The sequence below is a fragment of the Papaver somniferum genome, chromosome 2 (assembly GCF_003573695.1).
Source record: "Papaver somniferum cultivar HN1 chromosome 2, ASM357369v1, whole genome shotgun sequence".
Taxonomy (NCBI): Eukaryota; Viridiplantae; Streptophyta; class Magnoliopsida; order Ranunculales; family Papaveraceae; genus Papaver; species Papaver somniferum.
The window spans coordinates 190385636-190408757 of record NC_039359.1 but is presented as its reverse complement, the minus strand read 5'-3'; the positions used below and the strand labels follow the sequence as shown (position 1 = coordinate 190408757).

At 36.2% G+C, this 23122-nt stretch overlaps 2 protein-coding genes across 2 annotated transcripts; both read left to right on the top strand.

The window, feature by feature from the left end:
• The first annotated feature begins 3271 nt into the window (after positions 1 to 3271).
• On the top strand, positions 3272 to 8807 carry LOC113350058 (multisubstrate pseudouridine synthase 7-like). Its single transcript, XM_026594129.1, has 19 exons — positions 3272 to 3597; positions 3678 to 3896; positions 3987 to 4198; positions 4452 to 4524; positions 4775 to 4831; positions 4985 to 5064; positions 5175 to 5237; positions 5355 to 5442; positions 5835 to 5937; positions 6065 to 6168; positions 6325 to 6398; positions 6595 to 6659; positions 6946 to 7124; positions 7421 to 7488; positions 7580 to 7640; positions 7740 to 7777; positions 7873 to 7941; positions 8068 to 8398; positions 8494 to 8807. Exons 1-19 carry the CDS (start codon positions 3283 to 3285, stop codon positions 8521 to 8523), a joined length of 2229 nt encoding a protein of 742 aa, XP_026449914.1. The 5' UTR covers positions 3272 to 3282; the 3' UTR covers positions 8524 to 8807.
• A 231-nt stretch (positions 8808 to 9038) lies between these two features.
• Positions 9039 to 12807, top strand: LOC113350057 (ER membrane protein complex subunit 2-A-like). The gene is made up of 9 exons (XM_026594128.1): positions 9039 to 9416; positions 10441 to 10505; positions 11147 to 11195; positions 11354 to 11448; positions 11580 to 11665; positions 11769 to 11828; positions 11943 to 12024; positions 12140 to 12253; positions 12346 to 12807. The coding sequence occupies exons 1-9, from the start codon at positions 9230 to 9232 to the stop codon at positions 12508 to 12510; spliced, it is 903 nt and encodes a 300-aa protein (XP_026449913.1). The 5' UTR covers positions 9039 to 9229; the 3' UTR covers positions 12511 to 12807.
• The last annotated feature ends 10315 nt before the right edge of the window (positions 12808 to 23122 follow it).

The following is a 23122-nucleotide window of genomic DNA, read 5'->3' as shown; positions in this document are numbered from 1 at the left end:
TTATGAGGAAAAGTTGGGTTTGAGCATACGTTAGTTGCCTGCCTCATTTTTTTTTCCTGATTGATCTATTATATCGTTGAAATCTCCGATCAAAAGTCAAGGAGTAGTCGGGGTTATGTTCGCGAATATCAATGGGAAAGTTTGCCAGAAATCTGTCCTTGATGTCGGGGTGGTGGTCCATAAATGCTAGAGAATATCCAAGTTTGATCGGGAGCTGGTGGGGTGAAAATCGCGTATATGTAGCTTTGGGTGTGTAGAATTACTTGGGTGTTAATGTTGTTACTCCACATTAGGCATAATCCTCATCGTTTGCCGATTTTAGGAACAAGATAGTGGTTTTGGAATTTTAGTGATTGTACAAGGCCCATCATATGATTTCCGTTTGCTAATGTTTCATAGAGGAACAATATGTTGGGTTTATGCAGAGCTATTAGATTTCTGAGGTGTTGTATTGTTGTAGGTTGGTTAATTCCCTGAAAGTTCCATGCTAGGATATTCATTGTGGGATAGGGAGGAAATTGAGTGAAAACCTGAGAGGGAATACATGTGATAGCTGAGGCAGGGATTGTGAAATCCGGGGTGGAATAGGGGAATTTGAGTGGGTTTTATGAATGGGTTTTTCTGAGGATTGGCTTGAGCCTTTTGAAACTTGTAAGTGTGATGATCACCTATAAAGAATAATTGAGTTTCCAAACCCGTGTTCCAGGGTTAGACCAATTTAGGAATCCAATAAGAGCAATAAACTCCAATGCAAGTGATGGGTAGGACAAACATAGGACAAGAGGACAAAGCTAAACGACTTGAAAGTAACGATAGGAATGTAAACAAGTCAAGTCAGTATCACTAACCTCAAGCGGAAGGATGATGTATTCATTGTAGCCGACACGTCTTCACACTTTTCAGGTCTTCAAGGTAATACTTGTATGTCTCAACATTCCTAGACTTTCTAATCTAATCTAAACGAAGTTGACTCTAGTATATTTAATCAAGCGACTCAAATTGAGTTTTGATATACAAATATGATAACCAAACTTGACATATCAACGCTTGGTGGGTTCAACCGAGAAATGCTTTAACATATTGTTTCTCAATTATGGTTTTGTTAATTGTAATAACATGATTTGTTGGATGTTTGTTGTTTAAAATGGAAACAGAGAAGACGAATCGGGCATTTGATAAATAAAGAAACGCTATGTATTAGGAAAGGAAAAGATGTTGAGGCCAATGAAAAATTGATTGATGTATTGAAAAGTTTGGAAGATGTAGATGCGGAGTGCAAAGTTTGGGGAAGCGGTTGTGGAGAAAAAAAAGTAAAAGATGAGGGAAGTCCTTTTAAATGGGTACTCTCAAGGTGAATCTAGCAGTGCCCAATATGATGTCGGCGAGGAAAGACTTGCTAAACGAGGATAAGGTGCTCGTGGTACTGGACATGGACGTGGTCGTGGTGGGGATGTTGATGAATAAATGGTTTCTTTGTTTTCCAAACTTATGTCTTTAACTATGGATAATTACGGAGTCAAAACTTATGTCTTAAATTTATTGTCGAAATATTATTGGTTATGTTCTCAAATTTATGAATGTATGAATCTGGTTTGTTTTGAAAATTGTTTATGTTTGCCTAAGACGCGACAAAAGAACTACAATCTGTGTGAAAAATGCTGGATTCTGGCAGTTTATTCAGCCAAAATCAGTTAACGTTTACCTATGTAAAAACCGATTCTACCTTTTCTCCAGGGTTACAATTCCAGAATCGGGTTTTAGGAATTCATCACGTACACCGATTTTGGGAATTTCATTCACTTGTTTTGTTCAGAATTGGTTTATATGGATACTGTTAAAGAACGATTATGAAGAAACATAAAAGCCCAGAATTTTGACAACCTATGAAATCGGTTTATGTGTTGAAACATGTAATCTGATTCTTGTATGGAAAATTTGCACTTTTTCTGTATTGTTTTTTCCAGTAATCGGATTACATGTGCAATATTATAAACCGATTGTGGGGAGGCAGATTTTGCAAGGAAAAATCGGTTTATGTTGACGTTTCTAAATACCGATTATGTGCATTGATTTTAAAAAAAAATTGTTGTTGAGTTTTTATCTATATAAGGACAACCTCTCTGAGCCACTCCTACATCACACACTAAACCTAGAAAATGGAATGAGATCCGGAAGAAGATATGCATCTCGTGAAATCGTTTATTCCCGCCTTCCACGAACGTCCCGACGAACTATATTCAATGTTTTGGAAGAGGGTGAAAGAGTTCTACTATGAAGGCACCACGAATCCAAAAGACCGTAGATGGAGAGACTTAACTTTTCGGTTCGCATACATAAAAAGTGTAATGCGGGAGTATGTTAAAGTTAGAAGAATGGTGTACGACCATCATCCACAAGCTCCTCTAAGTGAGAAATCCGATATTTTTATACCCATGTCATCGTTTGATGTTCTACTAACGTGTGATTCATTTAATTGCAGCTAGAACGACTCAACGGTCTATGGGGAATTCATAATGGGAAAAGAAGTTCATTCACCACAAGGAATATGTGGTGTTGTACCGTCGTGCTCGGAGGTTTATTGACGATGTACTGACGTCGAGATTCAAGAATTTGCGTACTGAATTGTCATATATATGTAATGCCCAATTTCCTAAACTATGTAATGAATACTTTGTTCCTGAAAATATGGCTTAATTGGGTTATGTGGACATTTATAAACGATGTTCCCTACAGTCGGTTTATGTGTACATTAATAAGGACCGATTCTGGGTTTTCTTCGTCAATAGAAAAAACTGTACCCAGAATCGGTCTATTATTGCACGAACATCAACCAATTTTGGGTTGAGTTCTTAAAATAAAAAATTAATTTTTTTCAAGTTTTGATGATGAATTAACAATAATTATTTTTAGGATTAATTTGATTAAATATCACTTAATCACTCAAAGTAATATTAATTAATCAGAAATAATTTAACCATTAAATAAAATAGTTGCATAAGAAATTTTCCATTTTTCTTCGAAATGTCTATTTTTATCCTGTGATGGTAGGCCTCAAATAATATGCGCAGGCCTCAAACCGGAAGGTTATCAGAGTTGAGCAATGGCTTACCACCAAAAAAATCCGAAATCAAAAAAATGGTAGGATGTAAAACAAAATAAATGGTAGGATGTAATAAGGTGTATTGAAAATGATATCCCTCGATTACATATTAAACAAACTTCCCACACCATGCTTCAAAAAAAAAAAAAAAAAAACTTCCCACACCCCATGGGCATAGCAGAATGAGCCCCTGTAAAATGTGGATTAACAAAGCACTAACCTTCCCAGTTTCCATAGGCATCCTCTCCCACCCAAACCTTAAATCCTGCAATCTCCTAAAACCCTGCGCCTTCAAACTCTATTGTAATTCTTCCGCGCCCAAAACAGAAACCCTAATCATGCCATTAGATGAAACAGATGTTGGCATCCATTGTTACATCTCTCAACTCCCTGGATTCCGTGGAGTCCTTAAACAAAGATATGCAGATTTTATTGTTAACGAAGTTGATACCGATGGGAATGTTGTCCGCTTAACTTCCTTAGATGCTCCTTCAGAGGTAATCAAATGCAAATCCCCTTTTTTAATTATTTGATGGTCAAGATTAGATTAGATTAATAATTTGATTTTGATTTCCAGAGTGTTGAAGAAAAGAAGGAAAAAGAAGAAGAGAAGGAAACGGAAACGGAAACGGAAACAACGTATACATCTGAAATTGAATCGTTTAGATTACTTGCTGGTGATACTGATGCTGATTTATTGAAAGATTTTATCCATAGAATAAGAACTTCGGGCGGGGGCAAAGATGAGATATCCCCGATTGTTCTTTCTCCTGATTATGATAAAATTCATAGAACGGCAAGTTTTAATCGATTTTTTCATTTAAAGCTAATTTATGGCGTTTGAAGTGTTGTTTGATTGTATTATTTATTTTTGAAATGTTTTCAGGCAGTTCATAATTATTTTAAGGCGAATTTGAAATTTCTAGTTACGGATACAGTTGATGGACCTGACTCTGCGTCAAAATGTATTAGAGTGAGGCAACATTCAGGTGGAAGTGAGAATGGTAGGGGTTCTAGGAAAAGGAAAGAAAGAGGGGGTAAGCCTTTTGATAGTAGAGGTACTGATGATTGGCCGGAGACCTTGGGCAAGTTCCTTAGGTAAATGACACTGCTCTAATCTTTTAATTCCATATTATTGTCTTTCTGGTTTATTTGAAGCTTAGCCAACACAGAGAAAATGTGAGATTGAAATGCTGTTATTTTTCTAAAGCATAGATGAGGTAATGGATTACATAACCACTCTAAGGGGATATTACTAAGATATTATGTAACCACTCTAAGGGGATATTACTAAGATTTGTGTCTTACTTTATTCCTTCTGTTGAAATGTTTGTCTGCCTTACTGCTTCAGATTTAATCTTTTCAAGGAGAATAAGGACACACAAGAGGCACTGGGAGTGATAGGAAAGATGCTTGGCGTCCAGGTAACATCCTGTGTTTGTTTGTTTGTTGGTGGGTTTTGCTGAAAATTAGATAGACAGAAAAATTGCTTACAGTTGCTTCGCATATTAGCATAGGATTTGTTTCTCGTTTAAGCAGTAGTCAAGGATGAGAACAGTGGTCATATTTTTATATCCACGAGTATTTATATCGGTATGAAATGTTATGACAACTCTTCACTTATATCAGTGACAGTAGTTGATTTATTTTCATTTTCGTTCTTTTTTCCTGCAGCAACGGGCATTTGGGTTTGCAGGTACGAAGGATAAGCGTGCTATAACAACTCAAAGGGTAAACTTTTCTCCTCTCTGTGTTATTTGGAAACTCATATTTACAAGTTCTTGACCTGGTGTTTGCATCCAATACTCACAGAACCAAAGCAGTATGATCTTTGATGACTTAGATTATTCATCTTGACATTTGGATTTTTTTCCCCCTATGAAGGTAACTGTTTTCAAGCAGCCAGTAAAAAAATTGGCAAGCCTGAATGGTAGATTAATCGGTATCAAAATTGGAGACTTTTGGTAAGCTGAAGTAAAAACTTTCATTTTTGCTTTTTATATTTAGTTCTGTAACTGTAGATTATCATACAACGCCGAAGTGCTCCGATGTGAAAAATGCATAATGTCTCCAGCTATGTCAAGGAAGGACTTTTTCTTGGGCAGCTCCAAGGAAATCGATTTACAATTACTTTGAGGTAATGACTTCTCTCATCATGATTAAGCTTTTAATGTTTCATTGTACCTCCCACAGCAGCTATTAAGTATTCCCCGTGTTTTAACATCCACCATGGTACACTAACGTATCTTCTCAGAGGAGTTACAGCAGATTCCGAGGATACTATAAAAGCCGCTGCAGATTCATTAGGAAGGAGTGGATTCATCAACTACTTCGGTTTGCAAGTATAATCCATATACTATATTTTGTTACACGTAATTTAATGATATACTAATAGAGACATGATTTTAGGATGAAATGGTTCACCTATCACTCATACACCATACTGGGATCCCCATTTGCTGTTATCAGTATGGGGTGGTCATCCCAAAGATCTCCAGCACTAAAGACACTTTGATATATAACCCCTGCCCAGTGGATCTATCTGATGCTAGCCTCTTGGATAGCACATGGGTCCCACTTTGTTCAGCCCAGTTAAAGGATCATTTTTAAAAAAAATTTGGAGTCTGTCGCGCAATATGTTCCTAGATATCTTATGCATTTTGTGAGACTGTGATAGCTCATATACGGCTTTGTTGCTAAGGGTTTGTTGATTTTACATTTTAATGTATTTCAGCGTTTTGGAAGTGGTTCGGTGCCTACTCACCTTGTTGGAGCAGCATTACTTCGAGGGGAGTGGAAAACTGTTGTTAGCATGATTCTTGATCCAAGAGAAGGGGATATCCTTTTATTGTCATGTAGTTTGGTGAAACAGTTGATCCTTTCGTTTTAACAGTAAAAAGAAGCTTTAGTGTATCATTTGGAACCACATAATTGTCGTCTTTGGCTACTTAACTCTGGAAAAACAGCGGGACATCGTCAAAGAGGCTCGTGAATATTACAAGGAAAGTGGTGATATTGATGGGACCCTAAGGAAATTACCCCGTTATCTTGTTGCCGAAACAGCTATTGTAGGTTCCCTGGCATTCTACTGCTACTTGTGTAATTTCATGTATCTGGACCTTTTCTGATAACTTCCGGGGACCTATTTATGTTATTTTTATGCATGCACATATTGCTTCATTTTGTGGTTAACATAATATCTGATTTGGTCTTTCTTCGACCAGCTCCAGTGCTTGAAGAAATGCCCTGGGAACTACTTGCAGGCCCTGAAGGCTATACCGAGGACTCTGAGGATGATGTAAGTGACATTAGGGATCTTAGAACTATAATAATGTGATATTAGCTGGTCATCATATTTCTTATAGTCCCAACTTCTTATTGTGACATCTGTTCATTTCCCTTGAAAGATTCGCTATCCTAGGTTGCTTCTATTTTTCATTCAAGTTGGTGTTACATTTGTATGCCTCATTTATAGACTCTTTTGTGTTTTTTAGGTACGTGCACAGTTACCAAAGTTACTTGTGGAACCATGCGGCTAGTATTAGAGTGCAAAAGCATGGTATGTGTTCGTCACTGTTCTTTCCATACCTTTAGGTATGTCATATATAGGTAAACAAGTGAGATGCTGTATTGATAGGCCATTGCAAGAGATAGTTAAGACAGGTTTGTTAGAGATGCATAAAGTCGTAAACACAGTGCCACCCTCTATTTGCTTTTATAGGATAAATCTAGTGTAACAAGCACTCGGAATAGGGATCAAGGACGAGTCAGGGAACCTCTATACTTGTCTTTTTATTTCATGCTTCTCCAACTGTGTTGTTATTGATGAGTTCGATCCATTGCAGGGATTTCCCAAGTTATACTAGGAGATTTGGTACTCTGTAAAGAAGATTCTACTGAGAAAGTGACTGAAGCCATTATTACTGAATGTGAAGATGATAACCCTATTGAGGCAGGGGATTCTGGCCTTTTGGATGAGATCTCTGGAGCAGCAGTTCCTGAAGAAATTGTCAGTTCTGTGAAGGTGCAAAAAAATCACTTCTGTAATTTGTGTCTCCAATTTATGGAGATAAATCTATTCACTTTTCCAGCAATGTGTACTAGTGTTATTTCTCACCTTATTGAAAAATCCAGTGTTTGATTCTCGTGTTTTCTCTTATCCTGCGGGTAATTAGTTTTATGGGATTTAGCTGATGATGGTAAGAAAAAATAAAGATGAAAGAAATAGCAGAGACGTGGTCTTAAATTATCATTCTTAAATAAATACATCTTACTGTTATTAAGGCTAATATTTCGAAAAAACTTGTTATTTGCCTACAGGTTGTAAATTCTGAGCATCTTCTCAAGGGAGAATATTCAATTGAGGATATTGTACTCCCTCTCCCTGGGTAAGAGTGGCCTAGCAAGAGTTATTGTTTCTTCTATTTTTTTATTCTTCACTGTTATTTCTTGATCTTTATATCTTTTTTCTAATGGCAGTTCCAGAGTCATCTATCCGATGAACGATGTTGCTGAAATTTATCATGATCTGGCAAAGAAGGTGCTCCTTTTATACATCTCCGTTCTCATTTAATCTCTATGACGTGGTTAAAAACTTCAATCATTTGTTCTTATCTATTCATTTGTTTGATAATCCCAGGACAATATCAACTTGACAGAATGTGTACATAGTTCCAAGTGAGTTATTTAAAAAGTGTAACTGTTTTTTTTCACTGTGCGACACATATCCTTGCTCTGATATTAATAATGCCCCGTCTGTATTTCACATTTAGGGAGTTTTCTATAACGAGTATGATAGGAGGCTATAGGCGGGTGTTTCAGAAACCAATTGATTTTGAATGGTACATCTTTTTTATTCTCCACATATCTCCTCTTGTAATGCAATTTGCCTGTACCTCCATCTGGATTTTTGTGTACATGTACATTCTTCCTTCCGATTTATTTGTTTTCATTTGTGTGGGCTGTAGGGAATTGCTGCGGTATACAGATGTTAATCTCCCACTTGCAGAGACAGATTTGGATGTAATTACAAAATCAAGAAAAGTAAACATAGGAGTAGAAGACTTTACCAATGAAAGCAGTTGCAAGAATCATGCTGACAACAACACAAAGCGGTCAGAAGATTTCAAAACAGAGTATAACAATGATATAAAGGATGGGGCAGAAGAAGGATTATCCCGTATGGACTCAATTTGTGATTCTCAGCCATCCCAAGTTGCTCTTAAGCTAGGTTTAACTCTTCCATCTTCTTGTTATGCCACGATGGCCATAAGGGAGCTGCTAAAAACATCAACCTCGGTATGTCCTCACAAGTTGGGGTTTTTTGCTTGTTTACTTGTTATTTTGGTTGAAAATCTTTTATCTATTGCTGAAAAACTGAATTTTCATTGCAGGTGGCCTTCCATAAAACACTAAACCAATGAGAAAATTCTTATGTTATCTGGTCATGTCAATGGCTCGCTCCTATCTCAAACCCGGGATAGCTCCTATGTAGCTGAGAATTTGAGGATACCTTGGGATGGTAGTCAATCAGTGATTTTCTAGTGTAGAGACATGGGCTATATGTGCACACATATATTGTGTTTTTTGTGATTCAAGTTTCATGTACCTTACCTGAGCCTATGTAGCTTTTTCATGATTTGCTAATTCATTGGATCTTGTATTAACAGTGGTTGCATATCTATATTTTTCATGATTTGGTAATTCATTGGATCTTGTATTTGGTTGCATATACGAAACTTTCTAGCGTCATTTGTTTGACTGATAAACTATATCGAGTTCCAAGTACTGTCCGTTTTTTTTTTCACTGCTTCCAGTAAAAATGAGTAATGAATCACATCACTCCCAGGGGTATGTGACGTATCTAACCAAAAACACAATATTGGATCAGAGGTCGTAATAGTCATTCCGAATAAATATTGGAAAAGAAAGTTAAAACAAAACTCCGCGAGTCAATTCCACATCTCGACCCTTCTTCTTCTTCTTCTTCTTCTTCCTTAGAGAGATCCATCACAAAGCCGTCTCGAGAGAGAAGGAGAGAATTAATAGAAGATTCCTTGACTCCCATCTAGATCCTCTCTTTCTTCGCAGTCAAGAATTTGGGTTTTCTGAATTTCGATTTAGAGAGAGATGGTAGGAGCAACAGAAGAAGTGGAGTTAAATAGGCTTGAAAATCAAGTTGATAATGGTGGTGGTGGTGGTTGGGAATATCTTTGTCTTGTTAGAAAACTCAAGGTTAGGCGTTCTGATAAGGTTTTGAAACATGGGTTATCAATCTTAAATGATTCTAAGAAGCGATCCAAACTTGGTGGAGAAGGTAACCTTCTTTTTATTTGATTATTACGATCTCTTCTTCTTCTTTTTTATGTGAAATTTTGGAATTGTGGTATTGGGTAGGATACTTTATTTATGGTCACTTTACTCGAGTATGGTTAGTTAGTGTCAGGACATTCAAATGTTGGATTATTGAAAGTAAAAGATTGGAACTATGAATAGTGAACTTGTAGTTGTCATCTACTTATAGGTTAAGCCGTACAATTTCAACGCACACACTCCATTGTTCAATGTGGATGGTGGAAGGCGACAATTTAAGAGAGTTGAAATCAAAGTAATGTGCCAAATTGTAGAATGTGGAATATGGATTTAGTCATGGCTAATTGATAGAATGGGAAGGTGTAGTTCAGGCACTGGAAGAATTAGGATGATAAAATAAACTTTGAAATCACCCATATATATTTGAAGTCCTGAAATTTACCTTTGTCTCTCCCTTTCGAATTGCAACATAAAAGAAACTCATATGTTCTCTAAACCTCTACTAAAAGAAGTTCTCAAAAGCAAGCATGATTAAAACAAACACTCGAAGTAGTATATGTCATCATAGTAAACAATTGGGCATTTCAAAGAAACTCATATGTCAACTTTCCACCAGAAGAATCAGGCTCTCCCGCTAGGTACATGGCTAGTCACACTGGTCAACTACTGGTGGACTAAATTTTAAAATCTACTGGGGTATCTTTGGAGGAAAATGGGTGAGGCAACTGCCAGGGGTGCCCACCTTTGGTTCCGCCACCATATTCAGACATAAAAAACTACTGTTATGTATGATGATTCGAGGTAGCTTCCGCTTTACCATGGCCAATCAAGGCAACTTTTACGTAGCTTCTAATGAATGTCAAAGTAGGTTTTGAACTTAATTCAGTTAGACATTTTATTTATTTGGTTAAATTTGTTGTTATTGGTCCTTCTAAGTCAGTTTGACATTCAGCAAGTTTAGCATTTTATTAGGTTCCTTCCTAATTTTTTGGAACGTCTGACCAATGGAGATGTGTTGTTTAATGTAGAGTGGACTCTTTACGAGCAGGTGGCAATCGCAGCTATGGACTGCCAAAGAACTGATATTGCAATGGTATGAGTTTTTTCTTGTGTACTATCTGCTATACGTGGCCATATGGAATGGTTGTTACCCTTTTAGTCTTTTCTTGTGCATCTGATATCATGAATCTGCCCTTATGTTTATTGTTTCCTTTTCACTGTAAACTTGTCATTTCTGCTTTCCGGGTGACTAAAAGACTTGAAGTTGCAACAAACTTTAGAGTTGTCGATTCCTAAAACGTACATTATTTTGCATTAATTGGGGTTGACATGTTCTCTATTGTCAAGGGTAGATAAGAAATATCTCAATTTAATACCATTTGCCCAGTCCTTCTGTAAACGAGCAGGATAGCAATTCATGGGAAATAAAAAATAACTTTCGGACTACCTTGTCTTTCTCTCTGAAGGTCACATCATTTTCCACCCCTAAACTTTTTAAATGACCTCTCGAGATACTGTCAGAGACTTAGCCACAGTTTCCTACCTGATTTTGACAGTTTATGAATCATCGTTTCCAAATATTCTTACGTTTGATTTTGTAACGTATATGAATTTGGCATCAGTCATCAGTGCCATCTTAGGTGTGAGCACTTATGCTCTAGTGCACTTATCTGTTCATATATTTCTCAATTTGCTGAATTTATGTTGGTGTAATCTGTGAAAAATTATGTGTAGGATTGTGTAAAGGTTCTACAAAAGAAATTCCCTGAAAGCTTGAGAGTTGGTGAGTCCTTCGTGTTTATGCCTTTTTTTCTGTTTCAGTTAGTGTTTGTGTGTATACATTATAATAATTTAAGTTCAGGCTTCAGAGTTACTGAAATTGCTTCCAAGATTGATGGTGATAGTCCTTGAATCGTTTACTTTTTCTACAATAACTCACAGGCAGGCTAGAAGGTATGTTGGTAGAAGCAAAGGGTTCATATGAAGATGCAGATAATATTTATGAAGGCCTTCTAGAGGATAACCCGCTTGATCAAGTAAGTAGAATTATATCGTTATTATATAAATCATTGGCGTTATATTTGCCACTAGAATAAGCTGGTTATACATTGATATAATTTCAAGAATTTGTTAACTGATATTCTATTATTCACTCCTCTCTTTGTAGGTGATTCACAAGAGGAGAATTGCCATGTCGAAAGCACAAGGGAATATCTCAGAAGCTATCACCCGACTGAATAAGTATCTGGAAATGTAAGTGAATCAGATGGAGTATCTTAGTTTTTAGTTTATGTTATCTCTTTTAGTTCTATATGAAACCTGGTTGGATTACTGAGATCAGTGGTTTCTGTCTCAGATTTATGGCAGATCATGATGCTTGGAGAGAACTTGCTGAAATCTATGTTTCACTACAAATGTGAGATACCTGTGAAATTTCATGAGTATAAAAATCATGGCTAATTTTTTTACCCTTTAGACGCTATTTAGTCCTTCACTTCTGAGTTAAGAGCATATGTTTGTTCTCTATCAGGTATAAGCAAGCAGCTTTCTGTTACGAGGAGTTGATATTATGTCAACCCACAGTTCCTTTGTACCATCTAGCATATGCCGATGTGAGTTTAGTTCCTTCGTAATCAACCGATTTTTTATGTTTATTTATTCAAAATACTACTCATTTTATTTTATGAGCCAAACAACTAACCCGCTGTTTTATTATGCTTTCATCAGGTACTTTACACAATTGGGGGTCTAGAGAATCTTCAAAATGCTAAAAAATACTATGCTTCTACCATAGACTTGACCGGAGGAAAGAACACCAGAGCACTTTATGGTATCTGCTTGGTGAGATTTCTCATTCTCTATCCTGAAGTTGTGTATAGACTATTGATACCCTATCCTATGCTTATGTTAGTTGTATTGGTTCTGCTCTTCAGAGTAGCTCTGCCATTGGGCAGCTGACAAAAGGCTGTAACAAGGAAGAGAAAGAAGGGACAGAGCTGCAATCTCTGGCTGCAACAGCCTTGGAGAAAGACTACAAGAAGAGATCTTCCAACAAGCTTCCTCTGCTTACTGCCACCCTAAAAAATTTGAAGCTTTAATCATCTTGATTGTGTTACATCTTCCAGATTTATAATTTGGTAAACCAACATCTGCGAAACTGCACGCAGTTGTCCAAATTGGTTGTAGATCAACTGAAACCAATTTTCGAGTATTCTACTCTTTTCTTTTATTCTCTTCTAATTCATATCAGTTTGTGCTGTAATTTTTCAGATAGTATTTTAGGATAACTATGGAAGGTTCTTTTCCAGCTTAATCTTTTTTCCCTTTCAATTTCCTCTGTGAAAGAATAGATTATTTGACATTTTTAAATGAGAAAGTGGTGAATTGAAAGTCCATTTGATCGGATTCTATCAATTTTTAATTCCTAAAACAAAACTAGTCATAAAAACTCAAGGTGACCAAACTTGTGGTACAAAAATCCCATTTAAATGTTGGGATTCATTAAACCTCATAGATGTTGGTTTCATCATAAAATTTGATGAAACCTCATAGAATTTGACGAAACCAATTTTTGGTTTCATCATAAAATTTGATGATACCAATTTTGAAATTTGGGGTTTTTGTATCAAGTTTTTAAAATTTGGGGTTTTCGTCAAATCTATGAGGTTTCGCAGATCGGATTCTACGAGGTTTCATCTAATTTCATCAAAATTTCGTTTTTTGGGGTTTTTGTGTTATTTTTGTTTTGACGGATTTTTTGGGAATGGATAGTGACACCTTTTGGGTTATAACTCGGGGACCGTTCCTAAAATCCATAAAATATATTAATGCGAAATCCATGAAAAATAAACAACAAGGAATGTCGGTCTGTCTTTTCTTTTGATTGATTATTCGAAAGTTCAGGAAGTTAAATAATGACAAATTTCAACCTGAAGTTGTTCTGAATCCTTGTCATTAGGCAACTTTTGTTCCCAGCACTATGGGTGTGCAACGGACGGACGAATGCGGATTAGGGGTCACCCGCGTTCAATTCGTCAAAGTTGCGGATTTGGAAAATCCAACCGTATCCGACCCAATTACTCGCGGATTTGACATCCACGGATTAGCAGGTGATATGGACCGGATGAGAATTAACCGCGGATTTCGTCGAAAAAAGAAAAGAAAACAAAAAGAAAAAATATAATGAGAAGAAGTATAAGGAAGACGACGTACTTCTTGCTATTGCCGCGGGGAACAAAAAAACCTATCATTCCAAATATGGACTTTGAGTACTTAATTTGGTCCAGATGTCCATGAAGACTTACACCATGTTTGTTTACTCCTGACTCATCTGAGTCGTCTGGATCTGAATCATCTGGATCTGAGTGAAATCACCTGACTCATCTGGATCTGAGTCGATATGTTTGTTTTGAGTCAGATCTGACTCATCTGACTCGGAAATAAGTGAGTCAGTGGTTTGGTCCCATGAGTCAGGGGTATTTTGTTACCTGACTCAAATGAGTCCGAGTCAGGGGTTATGTCTGAGTCATAGATCGAGTCAGATCTGACTCAAAATGGAAAACAAACGGTCTGACTGCTGTCTCGGTCCGAGTCAGGGGTTGACTCAGATTCAGACGCCGAGTCAGCTGCAAACAAACAAGTTCTTACATCAGCTTATCAAATATGCATGTGGGGAGGTTTGCTCGTCTACAGTACAACTGGTTAAAGTCATGAGGCTGTAGATTCTTGGAGCCCATGATGAGGTCCCTTCTTGTTCACTTGGTGCCGAGGACACAGAAGACATTAAAATGGTGTTACCAAAAATGGTGTACCAAGTTTTGATGAATGTAATGGCAGTCCGAGTCCTAAGCCCCACGATGCGGGTGAATCCGCGGATTTGAAAGTCCAACCGCAACCAAACCACTAAAAGTACGGATTTGAGAATCTCACCCGTGTCCGATCCATAGATCTTGCGGACTAGGTTTTATCCGCAATTTTACGGACGGATACGGATGAAATTCGTGGTTCCGAATTTTTTGCACACCCATACCCAGCACTTATTTTCCCATAATTCTGTTCGTCCGCTTATGGTGTGTATGATTAAAGTTGATTAGGCGGAAGCATGGCATGATTGAAAACACATTATTATTATTTTATTTTTATTTTTGATATCATGTAACATTTTAGTTCATGGTAAAAAAGAGATTACATGGATGTTTACAAGATAATCAAGAACATCATTAAACAAGAAAAATGAAATCAAAATACAAATTACGAATAAATCGCGAAGAGAACGATCGATGAACTGCGATAGTATCCAATTATTGTAGGGAGGAGTAAGGATGATATAAACCGCAATAAAATCCGACCATTTAAGATAGTTGTCTTCTTCAAAAAGAGATGCTTCTGAAATAAAGAAGTAATTTTCTCTAACCATTGTTTGAGACGCACCCGGATGCCCTAAATCTCTTGGGTTGAAGGTGAAATCGTAGCGCCGCCGAGTTGAATCATCGATGTTCTTGAATAATCCAAAATAACAAACCACATACCAACCAAAATACCTAGAAATAATCACCTTGGAAAAAAAGATAGAATCACCATAAAGATGACGACATAATTGCACCAAAAGCGAAGAAAAATATCAAACAACATCAAAAACTAGTAACAATGAAAATAAAACAAATTCTTTGCTCATATCTAATCCAAAACGGACTAAATCTGAGCAAAGAAATGGAGGCTATTGAAGGGTTTTTTGGTTTTTTCTTTTCTTTTCTAAGTGTTAAATCGGGAGATCCAAATTTTTTCTTAAAAAGTACAATTGAAATATATGGGTAGGTTTTAGAAATTTGGGATTAGCTGAGGCACCCCAAGCCACCTGATGGGTGCATTATTTGCACTAGTTTGGTACTCTAATTCATTATTTTCTTGTTAGTTTTCATATCAATATGCTTTGGTTTTGTTTGTTATTGAGTTTCTTTGGTGTTTTGGAGTTATCTCAACCAAATAAGAAGAAAAGAGTTCATTACGACATGAAATGAACAAAGAAGTACAACATTATAAGTAAAGACAATGAAAAGGACCGAATGAACTCATTCAAATATAAAATTTCTTCTCATCATCTTGTATAGAATTGAGATATGAAGCCAACGCAAAAGGAATGGGGTTACTCCGAGTTCGTATGAAGAAGTTATGGGCAAAACAATCTTGAAAAACTTGGATCTACAAAGAGATGTTCGGTTGGAAACTCATCACCTCAAGTCAGTCGAACCTGGAGCCTAAAAATCAAGTTTTCCAAAAAGTTACAGAGACATGTTCGGCTAGGAGATGATTCAATGTTCCTAGTCGAACTTAAGAACAAGTTTTGGATAAAAGTTACATAGAGATGTTCGACTAATAATTAAAACAATGAAGTAAGCCAAACTTGGAGTAAAAATTTCGACGAAAAACGAAGTGGGTTTAGGAAAAATTTCGGTTGAAAACTCCTCACATCATGTGAACCGAACATGACACTTACTTGGAGCAAAAAGCACTTATCAAGTTTGGCTAAGGAAGTTCGTGTACATGTCAGCCGAACCTGACAACTTCCTGGGATACCTTTGACGCATTTTGCCTCTACTTTGAGGGCCCAAAAGGATTCTAAAGACCTAGTTTCATGAGCACTAAATAAGAAAAAATTTAAACACTTATAAGGGAGCTTAAAATACATACAACAAGGAGGACAAGAAGTTAGGGCTTGGAATTCCGATTGATCATCACGATTACCGGGGTTTGCTTTCTTATATATATGTTCATGGATTTTAAGAAATCCATGATGAACTATGACTTTCTTATGATCCTAAGTTATGAACATGTTATTCTACTGGTGCATTAATATCGTTATTCACTCTCTCTCCTATTGTTCAAGTTTCACCATGCACAATAATTGTTTGATTGTGTTTGTATAATATGATTAGCTGATTCATATATTTAAGTTACAAATTTAATATCTCAATAACTTGTGTATAGTTAATTAGGAGTCTTAGGTCATTCTATCAAGAAACCTAATAACTAGTAGTATTTTGTGATCACTGATGGTGCGAATCGTGAAGGAAGTTACAATCAAAACTTGGCATAGGTTAAATATGACATGATTGTGTTTGTATTATTGCCTATGAATAACTCGTCCCACATATAGTAATGCTTTTTTCAAGTTGAATCTCTTAGCAGCGAGCACTTGCTTACTTGGTGGAAAATAATTCGTACATTGTGATTGCAATACGTGTTGACATGTGGAGGCGTAACGAAGTATTACATCGGTTGGGGATACTTTAGGTTATTGGTAACATGAGAGAGTGATGATGATACTGGTGTTTTATTATGTATCTACGGACGATAAATTTCTTAACCAGCTTCTCCTATGATATTTTCTTAAACACTTTCAACTTTAGTTTTGAGTTTAATTTATTTTCAAACAACAACAAAAACCCCATGTTACATAAGATTTCAAATATAATTAATAACCCATACCCCTCCCTGTGGATCGAACTTGTTTTTGTTACTCTAACAGGGGGTTAGTCCTCGGGTGAGTCGGGGGGAGTTGAGTGTATTTTGAACCTTAGGGATTTTGAGGGAGTGTAAGAGAGTGTAGGGATTGTTTTTGTTACTCTAAATTACTTTGCTTGGCTGACAAACGACCCCGGACCCGTGTCCCACCCCCTTCTCACTTTCAACAATGCTTCCCATTACCTCTAAACTTTCATGGAAATCATTATATTTCCATCAAATTAAGGGAGGATAAAGAGGCTCTGCGAATAAATAGGTGTTAAATCGGTCACTTGGCTAGCTGCCCTTCTGCTTTACATGTCAATTTGATTATTACAATACTCCCCATCTTCTTCTTCTAATGCAAACTCTGCAAGTCTTTTATCTTTCATTGTCTTTATATATATATATATTATTAATCTCTTCCTTTATGAGCTCTCATTTTTTAATTTTTGTGCAATTTTCCTTCAATTGCTTTGAGTTGTTATTATGTTTTGTTTTCATTTTTGGTGTATGTTAATTATTAACCAAACTGTTTTTGATGGTATACCTTTCGATGAGTTGATTCTAGTCTCTTTCATATTTCTTTATTATTCTGTCGACATCCTTTCAAACTGACAAGCATTTCCTTGTTGATGGATTTTTTTATTTCGTTTAAGTTGCTAGTGGAAAGACTTTTGGAGCTAATGCTTGTTAACGATTATACCAGGTCAATCTAATGGCTAGGAGAAGTAGTTTTACAATGATTTTCATATTGGAAATCTATTATTTCTGCTTTATCCTCTGGTAGTGAGATGAAAGGGAAAATGGATCCTCCTACTTTATGGCATGACATGAATATGGAGATAAATTTAAGAAGATATAGTGTTAGGTTAATTGTCAGAAAACCGTTAAAGATAGTAAAGCTGAGATTATCAGAAACAGAAGAAATATAGTAAATGATTATTAGATTAACAAATAAAACGATATGGAAATATTGACAAATGATTGATACATAAGAATCATCATTCACATGATTATTTAGAATTACTTCCGGATCATTACCTTTTTCTCGAGAACAGCAAGGGAAAGATTAACAGCTCATCAGAAGAAAAATAAAAGGAGGAAAATGGAGAATATCAGAAGAAGAAAAAAAATACATACTCTTCTTAAGTAAGGAAGTGGTAAGACATACTCTTCTTAAGTAAATGACTTTGATTAGGATTTTTCGTCGGGTGTAACGGAATAATAATTTCAACAGAGTTAAATTAGAGTGTTGAGTTATAGAATTAGCTGAAGGAAAACCATAAATCCGTGAATTTCGAATGTTGGATCAAAGCATACAAGTGAGAAGCATTTTAAGCCATGATTTATCTCGTGCACGTTTTTGCATTTTGGGAACAATAGGAGCCGATGATGGATTTAAAAGACACATGTAGAACCGTGAGATTGGCAAAAAAAAAACATTTGTTTTTGTATATATATATATATATATATTTTTTGAAAAGTATAAATATAAAAAATATTTGTTAGAGGTTGTTTGCTTAATGTACCCCTGTATCTTCGTCTTGCAAGAATTTTCCAAAAGAAAAGAACTCTGATAATTTTGTATTTAGAGTGTCATAATGTTTTAAGAAAAATATTCTTTAATTTGTTTAGTGAGGTTCTAGGTTATGGACATTCCAACTAATATATAGGATGTGTTTGGCGCAAAATTAACTCATTTTCAACAAACTGATCCTTTCATGTTATTCACAAATTTAGTTGTATACAAACTGTGAAGATACCAAACTGCTATGAAAGTCGTATGTTGGAATTCAAATTGCAAATAGCCGTAGTAGATTGATAGCTACCGCTTTTCTCCAGCATAACACCGAATCTTTATATAAAGTGGTTTGGAATTTTTTTACGGGCTTTGCGATTCTACGCTGCCATCTTTCAGAATGTATCGGGGGTACCAAAATACACCACCAACTTTTTTCTTAGGAAATCTGTATGGACAAACTCAACACAACTCCGAGAGTAAAAACTCAATCAAGGAAAGTGCCTAGAGTTATATCTCTCTCTCTCTCCTGTTGTTAGAAAGTTTACAAAATTGAATCCGTGAACCTAACTACAAAGAGAGTTCTTGGACGGTCCTAAAGACCAATGTCCAAGGACCAATCAAGTATTATCCAACAAACTAGGTCGGACGTATCTACTTTGATTGATCAACGCACAACCTGTGATATTTAAATTATAAAGATAAACAATATAATATGGAAAAAGAAATAACACAGACACCAGAAATTTTGTTAACGAGGAAACCGCAAATGCAGAAAACCCCCGGGACCTAGTCCAGATTGAACACCAAACTGTAATAAGTCATTACAAACACTATCCTGTTACCAATTAACTTCGGTCTGGAATGTAGTTGAGCCCGAACTCAGTCTTCCACTGATTCAGGTACATTCGCGCTCCTTGCGCCTCTTCAATCCCAGCAAGACTCCGCGTAATTGATTCCCTTAGAAGGAGTCCTACCAACTAAGAATTGCTTCAACTCAATTGAAAACTTTAAACCAAATATGCCTCCCACACATTAAGCCTATAATTGATTTCCTGATTTACGATCTAAACGGATGATAAAATCAAACGAAAGATCCAGGTGATGGAAATTGATAGCAACTTAGACAGAAGTCCGGCTATCCTCAAAATCTGGACTTATGTAACCCGAAGTGCAACCTAGATTATTATTCACCTCATAAGTATAAAACTTGTGGAATCACAAAGTCTGAGACGAAGAGAACTTTGTGATTACTATCATCTTGATTGATGGAGCAAGGCTCTACAAACAATCAAGATCAGGATACTCGAGTTATCAAGATAAAAGATAACTGGACCTGACTTCACGAATCCCAATGAAGTATTTGTAGTCGCTAAACCCTAAAAGGGTGTCTGGAGAGGACGACTCTGTATGGGTTATTTGGTTTTTGGTACTAAGATATTGACCTAAAGTTGGGTTTGGTCTAACATTTGTCCATCCTTTGAGTTTGGTCTAAAGACCGACGTTGACCTGTGTTGACTCCGTCAAGTGATGATGTGTTTAAATTTTGACTTGAATTATTTTTTTTGTAGCCCTCGAATTATAAACCATTTTCTTATTCCACCCCAATTCATTCTCACCTAATTGCTTTTTCAGATTCTAGGTTCTTAAGCAAAATCATGCCTCCAAACCAGAAATTAAACCTCAAATCGTGCAAATTACATACTCTAAATCCATTAATATCTATTGATGATGACGATTTTCAAAATCCTAATTTTCATTAACCAGAGCCTAAAATCCTAGAAACCCAAGACATTTTCTCAATCAAAATCCTAGATAACTCCAAGAATATCAACTGCATTAGTCTTGAACCCTCACTTTCATACCGTTTCTCGCATCAAATCTCTCTCAAACACTAGCTTTCGGTAACAAATTCAATTCAAGTAAACCCATCTCAAATATGCATCTGCATCACAACAAAGTAGCAACCATCAACTCAGATCCATCTCTCCACTTTCAATCTTCTCCCAAAACCCATGAAAATCAGCCATTTAATCATCATCTTATCGTTCCTTGGTTTGAATTTGATTATCGATCTGATTCATCTACCAGCAGTTATTTTTCTTCTCGCTCTATATCATCAACAATAAACAGTAGCATCTCAATTCTTCTCAGCATCAATAAATCAATTCCAAATGCATATCGAATTCACTTCAATTCAGAGCCCATCTTGCAAATACCCATTATTAATCTTCATCTCTCTATTTAACGGCAACATCTCTCTAAACCCATTGAACCAGTCCACCCACCTGAACTTTCCGGCGTGGAGAGATCTTGGCAGAAACGGCATGGACTAGGGTCTGGAACTTGGTTTAGAAGAATATAAACATAATGGATTTAAGTATACAATAGGACAGGGGGTTTGACGGATGTTGTTGTCGGAGTTGAAATGGCCAAGAACATTTTTTCGGATGGGTTTGAGTTTGTGCAGCAGCAGAGAAGGAGAAGAGAGAAAAGGGGTAATAACTTATTTTTCGGGGTTCCTTTAGTGAATATATAATTATATAAGGGCTGCAAACAAAAATAACTTAAGTCAAAAGTTAAACAGACAGAGTCAATAGGGGTCAACGTTGGTCTTTAGACCAAACGCAAAGACTGGACAAATGTTAGACCAAACCGGGTTTAGGTCAAAATTTGAGTACCAAAAACCAAATAACCCACTCTAGATACAAATAGGATACACCAAAAAGTAGTGTCAGGATTCAAAGATCCCAGTTGCCAAGAGTTCCCCTTATATAGACTTCAAAGCCTAGGTTTCTTTAGATTTAAGCTAAGATATCTTTGGAACCAAGAAAACAATATTCACCGTTAGATGAAAGCTTTAAATATTATTCACATATACAAGATATACACTATGGTTAGGTAAACCGTAACCTAACCGTGTATAAAGACTATGTTCTACATGATTAGCTGAAACTAGCCGATTTGACCTTAAAAGCTTAACACTTATTTTCATCTTCACAAAGACATTAATCTTGAGTCACAATTATTTGATCAAATGAGTTTAGTTTTAATTAGAGAATCGATCAAATGCAAATCATCTCATAGAAATAATTTTAATCTCAGTTGACTCAAAATCGACATAGTTTAATCATTCGTGAGTCGTCTGAGTCACAGTACTTGAACCATTCGTGAGTCGTCTGAGTTTAAACATAGTTTAATCGACATAGTTTAAACATAGTTAAATCATCTCATATTATTTTAATCTCATAGAAATAATATACAAGGCACAAATACTTGAACCATTCGTGAGTCGTCTGAGTCACAGTACACGGAACGGTTTGCAAATTTTAATCAATTACCGAGTTCCGGAGTCTACAGAACTTCTCAGTTCACGACAGATTTGCAAACTTTGAATCAACTCAAAGTTCCGGAGTCTACAGAACTTTTCAGTTCACGTACCGGTTTGCAAACTAAAGACTTTTACCGGTTTCGGAGTTCACAGAACATTTAAGTTTGCGTACCGGTTTGGGTAATAAATTTGTTCCCTTACCAAAGTTCCAAAATTGGTTTGTATATGAATATACATACCTATACGGATCACAAAACAATTAGATTTTCTATTATATGCATACGAACGAGTATGCTTACCAAACAAATCTGAAAGTCGATATATAGCTACTCCGTTACGTATACGAATACATAGGTTAGAGCATAGCTCGGTTGAACCCACCAAGCATTGGTATGTCAAGTTTGGTTGTCATATTTTAGTGACTCAAGACTCATCTAAAGTCGCTTGATTATATACTAGAGTCAACTTCGTTTAGGTTATACTAGAAAGCATAGGAATGTTGAGACATACAAGTATTACTACGAAGACCTGAAGAATGTGAAGAAGAAGCGAACCACAACGACAACATCATCATTCCTCTTGAGGTTAGTAATATTGACTTGAACTATTTCATTCCTAACGTATCTTTCAAGTCGTGCTATATTGAAAACATAACTGCAAAGTTATATACACTGTACATATTGTATGATACTCTAGTGATGTGACATGGTCATATTTGTATATCATAGTAATAGGGAATTAGACTACGAAGTATAACGCTTATCTTTTGAACTTCATATATATGACATCGACATAATCTTGTATATATACTGTTATGATTATGTGAATGGGTTATGATGAAGATTTCATCCTAGGAAACAATGTTTTACATTCGTTTAAAGGAAGTACATTCATGAACTTGTTTTGTGAATCGAGAGGGAAATCACTAGGCTTATTTGTACGGCTATTCATTGCAAATCTTTGGATTACCAATATGTATGAGATGGTAGAACCGATCACAACTTTTTTATGTATTTTGGTATAACTAATCACAATGACTGACTTATGATTTGGTATGACTAGTTTTTATTAATTAGTGTAACCGATCCTAAGTAAGCACCATGAGATGGTATGATCGATATTTGTAATTGGTGTGACCGATCATAGTAACTGGTGTGACCGATCAAAGAGTGTTGTGTAATCGATCCTTATAATTGGTGTAACCGGTCCTGATAATTGGTGTAACCGATCCTGGTAACTGGTGTGACCGATCACAAGCAATACCATGAGTATATGGTAACCGGTTCTGGTAATTGATCTAACTGATCCTGGTAACTGATGTAACCGGTCCTGGTAACTTGTATGACCGATCAAAAGT